The 15,969-nt window shown below is 45.9% G+C and overlaps 1 protein-coding gene across 7 annotated transcripts in view; it reads left to right on the top strand.

The window, feature by feature from the left end:
* The window catches only part of esrrb (estrogen-related receptor beta), a 32,529-nt gene that overhangs the window by 11,610 nt on the left and 4,950 nt on the right, over positions 1 to 15,969 (top strand). For 4 of the 7 annotated variants that reach the window (XM_079573071.1, XM_079573074.1, XM_079573072.1 and 1 more), the window contains 4 exons: positions 1,780 to 1,896; positions 6,628 to 6,810; positions 7,020 to 7,181; positions 15,673 to 15,942. In XM_079573071.1, the coding sequence (XP_079429197.1) occupies positions 1,780 to 1,896; positions 6,628 to 6,810; positions 7,020 to 7,181; positions 15,673 to 15,942 (732 nt within the window). The remainder of the gene's footprint in view (positions 1 to 1,779; positions 1,897 to 6,627; positions 6,811 to 7,019; positions 7,182 to 15,672; positions 15,943 to 15,969) is intronic. The other 3 variants (XM_079573073.1, XM_079573076.1, XM_079573077.1) reach the window with 1 other exon arrangement.

Genomic DNA, 15,969 nt, shown 5'->3' on the forward strand with positions numbered 1-15,969 from the left:
TTTCCGCCTGCTTTCCTTATTTCAACCTGTTTGACCCATAGTGGTTTAGTAGAGGCCAAGACATCTGAAATGAAAAAAAACGGCAGTGCAATACCCGGCGGGGGACCCATCTCCAGATCCTGAGCTAGGTTTTGTCAGCATGTTTAGGTTGTATAACAGGTCGAAATGTAGCCTGTTTGAAGGCGAAGCCCATAGACGCGAACAGCTCTGCAAACAATGATGGCATTATTATGTCGACTTCCCGCTGTAACAACAGAGAGAAGAGCAGGAGAAAAGCCAATCAGCGCTCATCAGCCGCTTCCTTCACACCTTTATTTACCCCGATCCCAAAGAGATGAATTAGCATAATGATTTCTCCCCCAGATATAAGCTGGAATTTCTAATTATTTGTAACAGCTCGGGACCTCCGACTTGATCTGTCCAATATTGTTAAGATAATTGCATAAGTTGTCGGCGGGTGTTGGCGCGGCTTGTTCCAGAGATGCCTGCGGAATATTACTCGGCTCGCTGTTCGTTCTAATGTACGCAGCTGTCACGCGACGTTGCAACCACATTTACTTTGCAAACTCCATTCTTCTCTTGAGCAGTCCTTTTATTATATCGTGTTGAATTTGTAGCTGATATCTATATGCTGTGCCTACACCCAAGAAGCAAGTAAACTGATCACAAATATCACAAAATTGCAAAACTGGGGTATTGTGTGTGTGATATCCACATGCAATTGTGTTAACTATGTCCTAGCAAAATGACTTATCCAACCTGTCATGTGCACTTTAAGAAATATCAATGTCAATAGTGGATCATTCATATTCCTGTCCTCAAGCCTCTCTTATTATGTGGCATCCCTTTATTGAAAACCCCGAGCACAGTTGAATGTAGGGAGTCAGACGGCAGCGGAAGAACTGCCTCACATATCTATTACTAATGCAGAGACGGCTCTTTTATAGTGTAGCAATGAAACTCTTTTTCATCGGAGTCGGTCGCAGGCGGCTGAATAATGCATCAGGGCCCGTGCCGGTGCTCTATGTAAATAGTCAACAATGGCAACACCAGGTTTGGGTTTGCCGGAGTATTATGTAAAGTGTTCAGGGGAGGAGGCGGCGGCATGTCCAGCTATTGTGGCTTTAGCCGGGCCGTCGGAGCGGAGGGTACAAGAGCAGCACGGGACATGCAGAGAATACATGAGCGGAGCTGAGTGTCGCTGGATTTAACGTCCACCAAAGTGAAGAAGAAGTCAAGTTTGTCACTAGGTCAAGAACATTGGGAAAACTTCAAAGATGACAGTCGCATGATATTGGAAAAAAAATACTTGTAATTGTAATTGTGAAAGTATCGTGATTGGAATTAGACTAGTGATTTATTATGTAAAATAATAGTTTGAGACGAGACTGAAATATGGATTTACAAGTATTTCAGAACATGTTTGTTTAGATTTCGAAAACACAGGGTTTTGATTCATATACCGAATAGAAATTCTTATGAACTTTGACAAAAACTGAACTCTAATTGTCATCTCCTGGCCTTTTGTCTGTTTTTTTTTTTTTCTGTTAGACTTCTTCAATCAACCTGCATAATGTAAAAAGAAAGTGTGTGTCAACATGATTCATATAATGGACAGAGCCTCTACATTGAGTATAAAAGTGTAAAAGAGTACATTATTACCTCCCATTACTCATGGAAGTGCAAAAGACCAGATTTACACACTGTGAAGATACAAATAAGTTGGTGGAAGTAACTAACGTTTTGTATTGACCACCTTTCTCCCTGGCTGATTTGCAGGAAACATAGAATACAGCTGTCCGGCCACAAACGAGTGCGAGATCACAAAAAGAAGACGCAAATCGTGTCAGGCTTGTCGCTTCATGAAATGCCTCAAAGTCGGGATGCTGAAAGAAGGTAAGAGCATTTTTTTTTAACTTTTATCTGCTCTACACCTCAACGTTGCTTTATACTGTGAACTTACGCAGTGGATAAAATAAGGTCTATAAAGATGACAACAAAGACTAAGGCATTTTTAGAGAGTAACTTTTCTACGGTACTGCGAACTTTCCCATTAACTATTACCTCCCTACTACTTTTCCCCCAACTTATTGTTATTTCCGAAGGCATTTCACATCCCTCTCTACCTGCTTCGTATTGGTCATCCATACTTTTGAGTCGGCCTATTGGCAAACACACTGCCTGTCCTCCCACCAGCAACACAGCGGTAAATAATGTGCAGTTTAGCTGGGGACAGAGAAATGCTGAATAGGTTGATGGCTCTGTCTGAGTAATAGAAATGTAACCCTATTCCTCCAGGAAGGGCTCGGGCCAGGTCCCCTATCACACACACACACACACACACACACACACACACTCTACGCACACTCGCCTCCGTCTCAGCTCTGCGCGGCATATTGATCCGCTAAATGTTTTTCCGAACAGCTCCGCTCTCTTCCTGCGGATGGTTTTTTAAAGTCACGCCAACAGGGAATTCTGTGACAATTAAACATGCTTCCGATGGATTTGTCTGCGCCCCCCCTTCTCTCTCTCTCTCTCTGTCCACATGGCCCTGAACTCCCCCGGGGCACCTAGGCTTGGAGGCTGCTCCCGGGGAAGCACCTCTGCATTCTCTTTTACCAGATTGCATTGCGCTAGTGGCTTTTTTTTTGGGGGGCAGCCTCACTGTGACGCGCCGTCTCCTCCTGTCAGAGAGCGAGGATAAATGAATAATGAAAGATGTGTGGCTTGGGGTTAAGTGGTGTTATTACATTTATTCAAGCCTCCTGTGGGATCGGAAGGAGAATTTGTTGCCTTTTGCTTCCTTACGTTCTTATACGGATGGCACAACTTAAAAAAAAGAAGCTGTCTAACATAACAATGAACGAAAAACTTACAATACCTCACTGTGTGTTTAATTTAATATATAGAAAACCTTATCAGTACATAATAACGGTTATCTAAAATGAGGTATTAAGTGCTCAACAGTCTTAAACCTGTTATATGTTGAATCCCCACCAAAAAGCTGGAGTCTTGGCTCGTATGGATTGTCAGGCAGTAACAGAATCCCCTGCAGCCAGATAAAGCCGCGGTGCCAGAAAGATGGACTAATCGCATTACTATCTGATGAAAAATGTATGCCAATATATCATCTTGGAGAATAAGAGACTCCAAAAATATGTAGTCCTGGCTATAAATGAATGACCAGTGAGAGTATAGAGAGTGTAAAACTCAAATAAGCAGAGTCTGACTAAGCTCCTTAGTCACTTATGCACTCTTCTGTGTATTCAGCAGCAGCGCATCGGAAGAATAAGAATGGCTCTGTTTTACATAGTCGCTCAAAGAAGTTTGATGACGTCGTGTGTCTTTCAAGAGGAGGTTTTCAAGCGTCCGGTAAAATGGAAAGATAAGGGTTTCTCAGTTCACAGTGTATGTCTCGTGAAGCTAGAGCTCACTGTGGTAGAAGTGGCCTCGTGTGACTTAGAAGAACTCTTACTTTCAGTTCGAAAGGTCACATTGTGCCTCAATGGTAATAATCATTATGCAGCTACATCCACATGTATATTGCTGACCTGTGGAGTATGGAGTATACAGCTAGTAGTGTACGGAATTGTAGAATATACAAGTGCAGTAATGACTACTGAACACGCAGAAATACACTTACTAGTGTATTTCTGCGTGGTAAACAGGGCAAAAGGAAGAGCATGCAGTCCCTGCGTGGAGTGGCTGTACTATCCTGACTGTATAAAGGAGGAAGTGATCAATAGAAGAATCAAATGTCAGGGGCAACAGGTTTTTCCTCTGATCAATGGAAACGGATCAGAGCTTAGAGCAAGAGAGAAGACAAGATACTATTGAGAGATTACATTGACAGCATTCAGTGGCAGTTACACTGAAGCCACTTCCTTTATCCCTCACTGCACAGAGCCATGCCCCCACAGTAAGAGTGCACAATACTCACTGTGAGATATTTTTCTACACATTTAAGCCTTAGAATAAAACTGAGGAGGAGCCTTTAAACTTGTAGCCTGAGCGTGGGCATTGTTCACTTTGGATCTTGTTGCTAACCTGTACATGAGCCTGTGCCAGAGGTGTCACTATGTCAGCCGGGGGTCAGCAGGTGAAGCGGGGCCCAGTGCGTGACAATTTTTCCGCTCCCCTTGCTCACAACCTCTCGTGATTAAAAATGCTGTGACACACTTGCCAGCATGCGATGCTGGCAAGAGAGGCCCTTTGAAATAGTGCTGATGGCAGTTTAGCGGGCGCCTTCCTTGAAAGGCAAGGTTCACCATGCCTTGCCATGTGGCCTTCTGATTTTCCCAGCTAAAATAGGGCCTGCCTAAGCCCCCTTTGGCATTGCCAACCATCCCAGACATCCTGACACTTTCCCCAGGGAGAGACATCAGAACAGGTGAGGGACTCAAAATAAGGACCCCTACCACGGCTGGCCACACAAAGTGAGTGAAGACAGCCCCTTTTGTAGGCCAGTGCTTGGAGAGGGATTATTATTGTTTTTGGAGAGAAAGAAGAGCCCGGGTCAGCTGGCCCTATCCCCCGCCCCCAGGCCAGTGTTAATCCGTGCATAAATGCCAGCCGCCTTGGCCACAAGCCCTCTGTCCCAGCAGCCCGCTTTGAAGAAATGATACCCGAGCCCAGGCTTCTCCCCTGGTCACACTGTAGCGGCCCATAAAGCACTGACATGGAGTGTACGCTGCTCTTTTCACACATTTATAAGACACCTACTGTTTACTCTGGAGGGAGCCAACCACTCAGAGTCAAATCACTTAAAGCTGCGAGTGCCAACCCAGGGACATCTGAACCTCACAAAGACTGCTTTAAAACCGAGTCGTGGCGCTACGGCAACAGTCAATGAATCTGTCTCACTGCCTTTAATCACTGTTCTTCCCTGTGTCTGTCTGCCGTGTCCAACAGTAAAGTGAGACAGGTTAGTGCCAAGCTCTAATTCCTGTCAGCGTCTGTTAATTATGGCCAGGACTGTTCTAATTAAAAGAGGCACCATCTACCTTCAGCCGAGGCTCACATAGCCCCATGACTTCACCAGGTGAAGGGAGCAGGGAGACATCAAGACGATTGAAAGAATCTGCAGAAGGCATCCAGATTACCTGATAAAGTCTTATCCACTCAGTTCTGACGAGGGCTGGTACTCGAGATACAAACAGGAAAAATGTTACAAATGTGTGCAGGTTGCTCACTCCCTGCTGCAGCTGGAGACTCTGTTGGGAATTGGGGGTAATTGGGTTAGTGGGTTGTCAGTGTCAGGAAATTGAAAGACGGTTCTAATCAGATTTGTGTTTCCAGAGAATCAAATCATTTTGGTTAGTGTGTTAGAAATGTTTTACTGTTACATCGCATTGGGTGTGTTTAGTTTATACAACTGAAGTTTTCAAAAATGATTCACTCCACCAAAATGTGTCTGGGGTCCAAATTTACTGTACGCCCTGTGTGTCCGCTGTCTATCTGCTTTCCCCGCTGCTGTGCGACCTCTATCCAACGTGCATGGGACACATCCAAACTCATCCATTCCAAGAGCACTCGCTGATGGGCAAATTGTATTAGGCTCATTTGCAGTGGCTACACAATGGCCAGGTTTGACACCATTCTCCCTGTTATAAAGTGATGAAACCATCAAGGAAGTGCTGCGGCTGCCTCTCGCTCAGAGGACACGGGGCGCTGACAAATGAACTCCTCCTCCTCCACAGGCACGACACTCGGGCTTCTCCCATCCACCTTTTAGTATTCAATTTGTTTAGGAGGTTACATTATGCACACAAGGCAAATTGAAAAGGATTCTCCCTCTTGACAGGATTAAGATATCAGGCTGCACTGAGGCTGTACAGTCAAATGGTCCGACGATACACACATTTGCATAGCATTACATTAAATAACAAAATACCTGCCTGCTGCTATCAAATAAAAACAACAACACACAAGACATATTTTAACAATGTCGGAAATTAATACAAGAGAAAAGACCTCCAAATGGAAACATCCTTATCAAATAATGAGATAATAAATAACTTATGTTATGATGAGGCTGCTCTGACATTTACAGTATCAGTGTAGGACCTGGCCCTAAGGTGTGCTTGGGCATGATAAGACTGCGCCGCTCCTCCACTGAAACAGGGGTGAAATAAGGCTGTTTTATGGGAAAGCAATACCCAGGTATCTCTCAGCAGAATGACAGCACAATACAAGGTGCAGTGAGCAGAGGCTACCAAAGCACGGGCACGCACACACTCGCACGCACACACTCTCTCCAAAATGCATGTAAGTGGCAGCTAATTAGTATGCAGTCTGCCTCACCCCAAAAGCTAAATAATTAGAGGGCCAGTCTGTGAGATCAGTGACCCTGCGTTAAATATTCATATGTTTAGACCTGCTCTGGGCTCAGCTGTGTCACACTAGACCAGCCAGGCATGGACCACATAGGGGAGGACAGCAGTGCTTCTGACACGTCCACACACACTCACACAGCCACCTAGACACTGTTTGTATGATGTTTGGAAACAAAACATACACATAAATAAAGCTTCGGCGTCAGTTGCACTTAAGCATTTTGCCAAAATACTCTTTCATGTTGTATTCCTGACACCCGCTCTTTTTTATGCACTGTCCTCTTTGTCCCAGGTGTGCGTCTGGACCGCGTGCGAGGGGGCAGACAGAAGTACAAACGGAGGCTGGACGCGGAGAACAACCCTTACCTGGGGCTGACACTCCCCCCGCCCACCAAAAAGCCTCGTGAGTACTGCCCCGTCACTTGCCCATTGTCTCCCACCTCCGCCGTTCCTCCTCTGCCAGGCCAGCAAGCAGGTAAAAACTGCAGGACAGTCCCGGGACAAATTTACCCCCCAGAAATGCAGGGCCTAGTGTTCTGGTCATGGCAGGAAAATGAAAATGCTAAGTTAGAGGCCATTTACAGTATGTATTGTATTGTCAGTGATAATCTGGAACATACATTTGAGTAAACACTTTTAAAAAGCCCTAACGCTGGTGTCCTTTTCCTCACTGTCTTTCCTCAGTCACAAAAATAGTATCACACTTACTGGTGGCCGAACCAGAGAAGATCTACGCCATGCCAGACCCCACCATGCCAGAGAGTGACATCAAGGCTCTAACCACGCTGTGTGACCTGGCAGACCGTGAGCTGGTGGTCATCATCGGCTGGGCCAAACACATCCCAGGTATGAAGCTATTTTTACACTCTTATTTTTAGACGCAAAGGGAAACAGACATCGCCGTCCGGAATACAAATCAGCAGTCTATCTTTAAGTCCCTGCATTAAATAAAGACACGGGCCTCAGTGACAACATGTTATAATCACAGGGGATTTAGCGCATTGGACACCTGCCCAATCAAACAGCAGATCATATCGTACACATATGCACACAGAGCTGTCCACTGGTGCACACACATTGCATTATTGATGGACATAATCATGTTTCTGCCTTGGCCCTTACACACTCTGATGGACAAGGTGTTAGGTTAGAAGTGGCTGTTGAATTAGGGACACAGCACCTCACGTCAGCAGAGATTTTCTCAAGAGTTTTGCTCTGATTTTGACACAGAATATATTGTTTAGCTCCTCTTTTTTGCAACCCAGGCATATTTTCCCTGATCTGGGGCTTGACCTCCATAACTCTATAACATTACGGCACTGTCGGCATACAGGAGTAACCAAGTAAATGAATGTGTCCCTTAGTGGCTCCTCCATAACCTCTGCCTCTCATCAGCATATATTGGAAAGACACTGTCAGCAAGGAGAAGTGCACTTACACAGGCCACCTCTTTCACATCTGTTAGAGATATCACCAATTCACCTGTTTGGGGAAAGGTGTCGGGACTGGAGCTGACCTCAGCCAAGTGTATTTAGTACTGAATAGATTTTAGAGCTTCTCAGAAGGTGGCCATTAATCAGATAGTAAGGAGATTAGGCATGGATATGCGGCTGTACCTTATTTGCCTGTTGGATCACTGTTGGGATCCCTCCCGCTGCCCTGCATCGTCAGCACGACCAGAGTTAAACAAGAGGCTTACTCTGGATCTCTACTGACCTGACAACAGACTCTGTTTGACACAAAACGACACAAATGACATGTTCACTGTTACAGTGTTTTATATGACTAGACTTCTCTACAGCAGGACCTTATGCTTATGCAGCACCTCTGTGTCCCCTGCACACGTGATCTAAGTACAGATCGACCAATATGGTTTTTTCTAAGGCTGATGCCGATTTTTGTGTATTTTCATTGGCTGATGGCGATATGCTCGGCCGATTTTTCCAAATGTCTGGTCTATAATCCTGTAAAAACATAAATACTTCATAATCATAATCAATCATCATAGCTTCTGTCACAGCTTTGATTAGCTGCCGTTAGCATTAGTTTGTACGATCAAAAATACAATTGCAGAGGTTGGAACTAACCAGGTTCTGTGCTTCAAAATGACATGCAGCATGTCCATATTCACAGAGGTTTAGTGAAACATATTTGACAAACTTGAGGCCTTGGGAGTTGTGGGAGGACTCGTTTTAAATTAAGCCCTGACTTCGCTCTTTCCAAGGCAAAAAAAAAAACACTTTTGGTCCCGGAGATGTCGGCTTTTATTGGTAATATTGTATAATCCCCAAATATCAGCCAGATATATCGGCCGGCATAAATATCGGTCGACCTCAAGTTTTTGGTGTCATCTCTACAGCAATTACTTATATTTAGAGATTTTATCCCACAAACTGTTTGCAATGTACTTTCCCTAAACACAAATGAATAGGTTTGAACAACCCTTTTATGTGATGCTACTTCCGAATGAGACTGTGTCAGTCTGGGTTAATCAGATTATACTAATGCAGTATGTATTGTACAGAGGATACAATCATCAGTGTAATGGGATTTATCCCAGAGAGCAGCACAGGACCTGTCATTCCAGTGGGTTAAATGATAATGATCATTTAACCCAAAACCTGAGGCAGTAGTCCGATTGTCCTGAGTACATGGACAATGTGCTGCACATGCAAAATGGTATCACCAGACTTTAAGTAGATTATACAGAGACGGGATTGCACTTCTTTTTTGTCTCCAGCCTCAACACAAGAGGAAACTTAGTGCATGATAGACAGTAGTAGTTTCAGTGCTTAGTGCGTGTCCCACTGAAGCTGCTTGTATTAGGACAGTAGGTGTCCTCTGGCCATGAAATGGCTGCATAATTGAGTTGTACATGGCTGAACCTGATCAGAGACGGTTCACTGGTTGAGCGAGACTCCATTGCACTAACACTCCATGCACCAGCGGTACCTCAGGGCAGCCCACCACACTCACTGTCTGCTGCACAGAACAAGGAGGCAGAGTGCTGATTACATTTTGATAGATTTTTGCAGCCTTAGGCAGCGGAATTAAAAAGATTAACGGTTCATTATGAAATAGACCACATTGATTAGGCCATTGACAGATGGGCCGATAACTAAGTCCAAATGTAACACTTTAAGTGCCATGGAAACTGGCACTTACCTTCTCTCAATGGATTTTTAATATCCTCCCATTCTGTACTAATATTTATAGTCAATTTGAGGAAATCTGTCAATTAGACCAGAGAGGGATTTGTACTTATCCATGTTCGTTTACGCCAACTTCCTATACATTATCTCAAGATGACAAGACATGTTGGAACACAAATAACTTGGTGAGTATGAGCAGGTGAAGCATGTATCTATATGAGACAGAGCTGTAAAAAGAGTCCTTTAGCTTTTTGACAGAGCCTTGATGAATTGATAAGTACTGTGGAGGTTTCAGGCACTTGTCACTGCTCCAAATAGCTCCATGAAACAGACTTGACTTGCCTGGGGCCCAGAGTCATTAGAGGCTGTGTTAAGAGAATGCTGACAGATGGCTTGTTGCTTGTGAGGTGCTAACAACCTTTGACACACATAGACCCACAGATATACACACGGGCCGACCCTCTCGTCCTAGTCCAGGCCTTACAGCAGCTTCAGCGGTTCTGGAGGGTCCACATGAAACTACTGTCACTTGAATCATTTCATTACCCTGACTTGACTGCATTTAGTCGAGAAATTGTTTTTCTATTGTGTTGAAAACATGTTAAAAAGGGGCTGCACACCATCAGAGAGGGGCTCATAGCCAGATCCCTTTGCAGCGCTTCAGGCTGCAGGGTTTCCAGTTGGGAATTCAGTGCAGGCCAAGCAAACATTGACACCGCTCCACTGCTGCGTTGCTCCTACACAAATAAAACATATTTTCGCACTGGCATGTTGGTGTTAGAATGCATAATATTTAAATAGAGGCGCGTGTCATTCCAAAGTCCTGGTCGCCTTTACACTTTTGACATTCAGAGCAGATTAGTCGAATAACCTTGTTTACAGCAGTGTGTGCGTTACACTCGTTTTATTGTATTTCTCATCAGCTGCGCTCTTGACAGACAACATCCTAGCACGTTGCTAGCGCTGCGTTAAGGGGGACACCGTACCTCTTGTATGTTGTCGTGTTTTTTGTCACTCCCAAGCGCACCCTCCGCCACACACCCCTTCCCCACACAGTTTTCTCTTTGCCATTAAATCGACTTACTGTGTTGCCAGCCTGATCCCACTCAAGCGCCGTAATCTCCTTGTAATAGAGTGTGAATACTGGCCGGCAATAAATCAGCACCTCATCATTGCACTTTATTAAATATAGATACCAACAGACAGGTCTTGGTATATTCAATTTACCTTCTGACGGAGGCCTCAACGCGGGAGATAAAGATAGATGGAGCAATCGGGTGCACGCGAAGGCCCCGAACCCGAGCAAGAGGGCTGGTGCGGGTTGGTAAACTGAAGGAGACTGAGATGGGGGTTGGCACAACAGCGAGCTCGTCTCCATTGCTGCTTGGTTTTGACCACAGGCAGCCAAACGCGAGGTTTAAAGACGTTATTTCCTCTTTCAAACGCTGTATTGTCGTGCCTAGCTGATCACTAGGAGACCGTTTGGTATCGCAGGCATGCTTGTTTCCCATGTTCCGCAGCGAGGCTTTAAAAATAGACACACAATCTGCTCCTGCCCTCTCTTCATCGTAAAAGGGACACTAGAAACACTAGATCGGTGGGTGATTCCTTTGAAAAAATATTACATGTGCAAACTCAGCAGTAAAACACACCCACACATGAGTAGAAAAGGGTTGCTGTTAAAGCTTGTAAGGAATTATTCTACCTCTTCTTTTCCCCCTTTTTTTTTACTTCAACAAAATCAAATAATCGACATTACAAAGAATTTCCAAAAACTAGGTCAGAAGCTGCTAATTTAACCGTTAATGAGAAAATGCTCTTTTCAGTTGTGTGTGAAAAAAAAAGAAAAAAGAAAAAAGATTCCTTGAATAGAGAAGGGAAGCCTATAAAAATATATCGCGCGTTGATTTTCAGTTTAAGCGCGCATCCACAGAGCGCCATCCCTCATTAGCAGCGCGGCGCGATGGCAGCGTAGATAAATTATGTGTAATTACGGCCTGATTAAAGCCCGATTCATCTTGGTCTTCGGGGCTCAACAGAGATATGTAACGTCAATATCGGACCGGGGGATGGGGGGGGGGGTCTGCGGACTTCCGCGCAGAGGTCATAAGGTCACAGGGTGCAGATTAAAACAAGGGGATTACAGCATTTAACGTTCCTCAGCCTCGTAAGTTCACAGGCTGCCGCTCAAATCGCCCATTCCTTCTTCAATATAAGATAATGGGCCAGTTATCGTTCAAAAAGGAGACAGATAGTGGCTGTGTAAGGGAGCTCAAGGCGGAATGAAGGAGAGAAAAAAAAAAAAGAGGTGTTTCTGTTGTTCGTATCGACACGCTCCTGAACAATAAAAGCAAGTCGTATAGTGTCATCAAATATGTGTCTGGGGAAAAGGCTCGCAGCGAACCGAGCGGTTTGTGTTGTGCATGTGGCCGGACTTCAGCTCGAATTATGTATGTCAAGCACAGCAATATATTACCGAGCGGCTATTGATCGGGTTCTCCTGGTGCTGTCGAGCGGACGGAGACATACAAGCTTGTTTACCTCTGCATTTGAAGAAAAAACACAACACATTATTTATATGTGGTTTGACATTGACACAAATATGCTATGACACAATTATAAGAACATGAATAATATAACATTAGTTCACTCTCACTTGTGAACACTTGTTAACTGTATTTTTTTTTTTTTTTGCTTTAACATCTGCTTTTTCACACGTTGCTTTTCAATATCAGTGGAAATCATAGGTGTGTCTTTTATCCACTCTTTTCAAAGTGTCATCTGAAATACACAGCTTTGATAGTGAATTCGCTTATGGCAGCAGGATCATTCAGCTCAGAGCGAGGTGAAGGGGGGGAAAAAAAGATACGCTGAACCTCTGGGGTCCTGTTAGGGGCCGTTTTACTCCACCCGGGGCCCGGAGAGCACTTGACTTGGCCGGGGTGAGATTGCCGCGGGGCTCTAGTCTTCGGGGCCCGCTTGTCCTTCTGATAGCCGGCCATGATAGATCAGCCCCCTGTCCGGGCTGCAGCCACTCTCCTTCCTCTTTCTATCTTCCCCTCGCCGCTTATCTGCCTCCTCGCTGGCCCCTATCTTCCCCTTCTCTTTTATCCCTCCTTCCTGCCCCGGCTCGGCTCTCCCCCCCCCGTCTGCCCCCGTTGTCTGATTGAGGGTGAGTTACGAGGGGGCTGCAGCTGGAGGGGGCCACCGTGCCTCGTAATTACATCTCTTTTTATTGCCTGCGCTAATGGCCCACGGGGAGAGGGGGAAACAATAATAAATTAATAGAATATGAACTCAAGCTCAACAGAAATCTCCAGCATTTCATTTTGGACCGTCCCGCGCGCTGGCAGATGAAACGGCCTCTGATTAATCTCACCGAGGGGTCTGCGCCCACCGTCTGTGCATTTGCCCACAGCCGGGGGGCGCCGCTGATAAAAAGAGATGATGTTTTTGGCTCCTGGTTGTTGGTCTTAAGTGCTCTTTTTCGCCATTTGAGTCGTGAGCGATGGTGTCGGATGCACTTAGCTGCCTTTTAGTGATGGAACTGTCGCTTCTGATTGTTTTCCTAAAAGAAGCGCATTTTATAATACACATCCTACTGCACATAATTAAAGTGTTGTCTTGGAGAACAAAAGAAAAAGCAAATGTTATTATTATGTGTGTTCTGCCACAAATCCTTTCGACAGAGGCGAGGCGGTGCACTCAGTGGTGGAGTGAAAAGGCCCTTGAAGCACTCAGACAGGCCTCTCCGCTTTGGTCAATACTGTGTCATGTTTGGTCAAAGCGCGCCAAGGCAGTGGGCTGGAAATGAAGATGTAAATATTGATATTTCATTAGGGGAAATCAGCCACTCTGACGGCACTTAACCGGGCCACCTTCAGAGTGCAGCGGCCGGAGCACCGTGTGACCTGCGCAGTCGGGAAGTCACTTCATTACTCCATTAAATTGAGTGGAAAAAGGCGAGGCAACGACACGAGATCCCATTTGGGGCGATAATTTAGACCCCGAGAAGAGGGGACGGAGCCGGGGAAAAACACCACCTCTCCATCTCACAACACTGGATTAAATTCAAGGACTTTTAGCGTCAAAGGTAATTGTAGGCTGCTGCGTTGCATATGGCTGAGAGGTGTCTGCCGCAGCGGAACAGCTCGAAAGCCTCTCCAACGAGCCCTGCACCGGGCCTTCGCACATTGTGCTGTCACATTGGGTGCAGCACTTTAGTTCCGCTCCAGTCCTCCTTGGCATTAAAAGGCTAGACAAAGCCTCGCCTGTGATTGCGATGCCAACCTGATGCGGCAATCAAGAGCGCGTCTCCGCTCGCATGACAATTTCCCTCCGGCCAGTCCATGGGCTGTCCAACTTAATGGCCACGTATGCAGACAGGGAAATCACACAACACGTTTTAAGATGCATTTTGGATACGTGTAATAGCACAGGCGTTCACCAAATATGGCTTATTGCCTCCACTGATAATAGCCGAGTGTCTTGAGTGCTTTTGGCAGTTTGCTTTTGTTGGGTCTAATTTGGGCTCTGCAGACCTCTGACCGGGCCAGCTCGGCCCCGGCACCTCTCTGTTAGCACTCCATTCTACCGACTATTGATTCCCCTTCAAAACGTGAAGGCCCTCACATTCTGATCACAATCTGTTAATTAATGTATCCTCCAGCCCTTCCCTGCAGTGGTCATCACCTCGATAAGGAAAATTGAACACTCAGGTAGCTCTCTGCCGGGCTCCTCTGTTCTCTGCTCTGTCCGCGCTGTTTTCACTCTCCCACACGCTTCCTCCTCATGTCTCTTACTCTAACGGGCCTATACGTGTGCGCTCCAGGTATCCCGGCAGCAGGAGATAAACATCAGGCCCCAGTAAGATCATTTATATTTAAGAGAAAACGAGGGGCGTCACTTTGGTGAGCATCCTGGTCAATACTGTAATCTATCGCCTGTTAATCATCCGCTGGGTGTGACAATGGCAAACTTGTAAAAAGCAATCATATTAATCAGGGGTGGAGCCGTGGAGCTAATATGCTGTCAGAATGGGCCGCCTGAAGGCACTGAGCACCATGGGACAGGAAGGCGGAGACGAGCAGAATGCCGTGCTGTATGTGTGTGGATGTGTGTGTGTGTGGATGTGAGAGAGAGAGAGAGAGTGAGTGAGTGCACTTTATTGACAGCTAACGGCTGGTATAAAGGGGGGATGCTTATCTCCTCTGCTCTTCCAATTTTGCTTTTCCTTTTAATTTGTTTGAGTTCTCACTGCTCATCTATTCATAGTTTTCATGAAACTTCATTGCAGGGCCTCTCACAGGAGGCACAGCACTATTCACATCACACACAATATTTATTCTAACAGAATGTCCTTATTACTGCTGTGTGATTCTGTATACAGTGAGTGCGCCACCATGGTTACTTCACTGAAAACTATGAATAGGTAATCTACTGGTTCTTCTAATTTAATATCCTATTCTGAGTATAGGTAAGAGGCCTCCAAGGGGAAGTTAGCACAGAGCCGCTTTGAGCCGATGATGTGGGAAAGTTACGACCCCGGCGTTAGCTGCTATTCCGGTCGGACTTAAACTCGCTGCCACACTTGGCGTGTTTGTTTTCTATTTCACGTGAAGGCCTCCCTGCTCAGGTGCACATACGCGCTGTTGACACATTTGCGAGTATCCCCACGCCCCGTACATGCCACGTCCTCGACCCCACCAACGAGGATATGTCCCGGTGCTAATCCCCCCTCACAGTGACACAACAGTGACATGATACAGGGGGCAGCCGTGCGGCTTTGTGTCCACCGGACCTTTGCACTGTCCGCTCTTACAGTAAAGCCCACTCAAGAGCTGTGACAACGGCTTCAAAGAGGAGAGTGCACCCCGCATTTAAAATTAACAGCCCGGGTTAGCATGGGCCAAGGCATGTGTCCCAGCTACAGGGAGCAAGTTTACCAACGTGGGAATCTTCTGAACAAGTTGTGTATGCTCAGTGTGGGAGTGACAAAGTTTGATTGTTTTGTAGTGAGTGTAACACAAAAGCATCATTTTGAGGCAACAACACATGACTAATAACTATCTTTTAGCACTTTAGGTAAGAAAGAAGGTTTGATTTATTCGTAATGCTGGAGACCTGCATACAGATGATATGTAAAGAAATCCTGTGCTTAATGCTGTGTCTGCCTTTGTGTCCAGGTTTCTCCACCTTGTCCTTGGGCGATCAGATGAGCCTCCTGCAGAGCGCGTGGATGGAGATCTTGATCCTCAGCATCGTGTTCCGCTCCCTGCCGTACGAGGACGAGCTGGTGTACGCGGAGGACTACATCATGGACGAGGAGCACTCGCGGCTCACCGGCCTCCTCGACCTCTACCTGTCCATCCTGCAGCTGGTACGCAAGTGCAAGAAGCTCAAGGTGGAGAAGGAGGAGTTCGTCACGCTCAAAGCCATCGCACTCGCCAACTCAGGTGGGGCACTCCTGCAGGCACAGACCA

Source organism: Gobius niger (genome assembly GCF_951799975.1).
Source record: "Gobius niger genome assembly, chromosome: 16".
Lineage (NCBI taxonomy): Eukaryota > Metazoa > Chordata > Actinopteri > Gobiiformes > Gobiidae > Gobius > Gobius niger.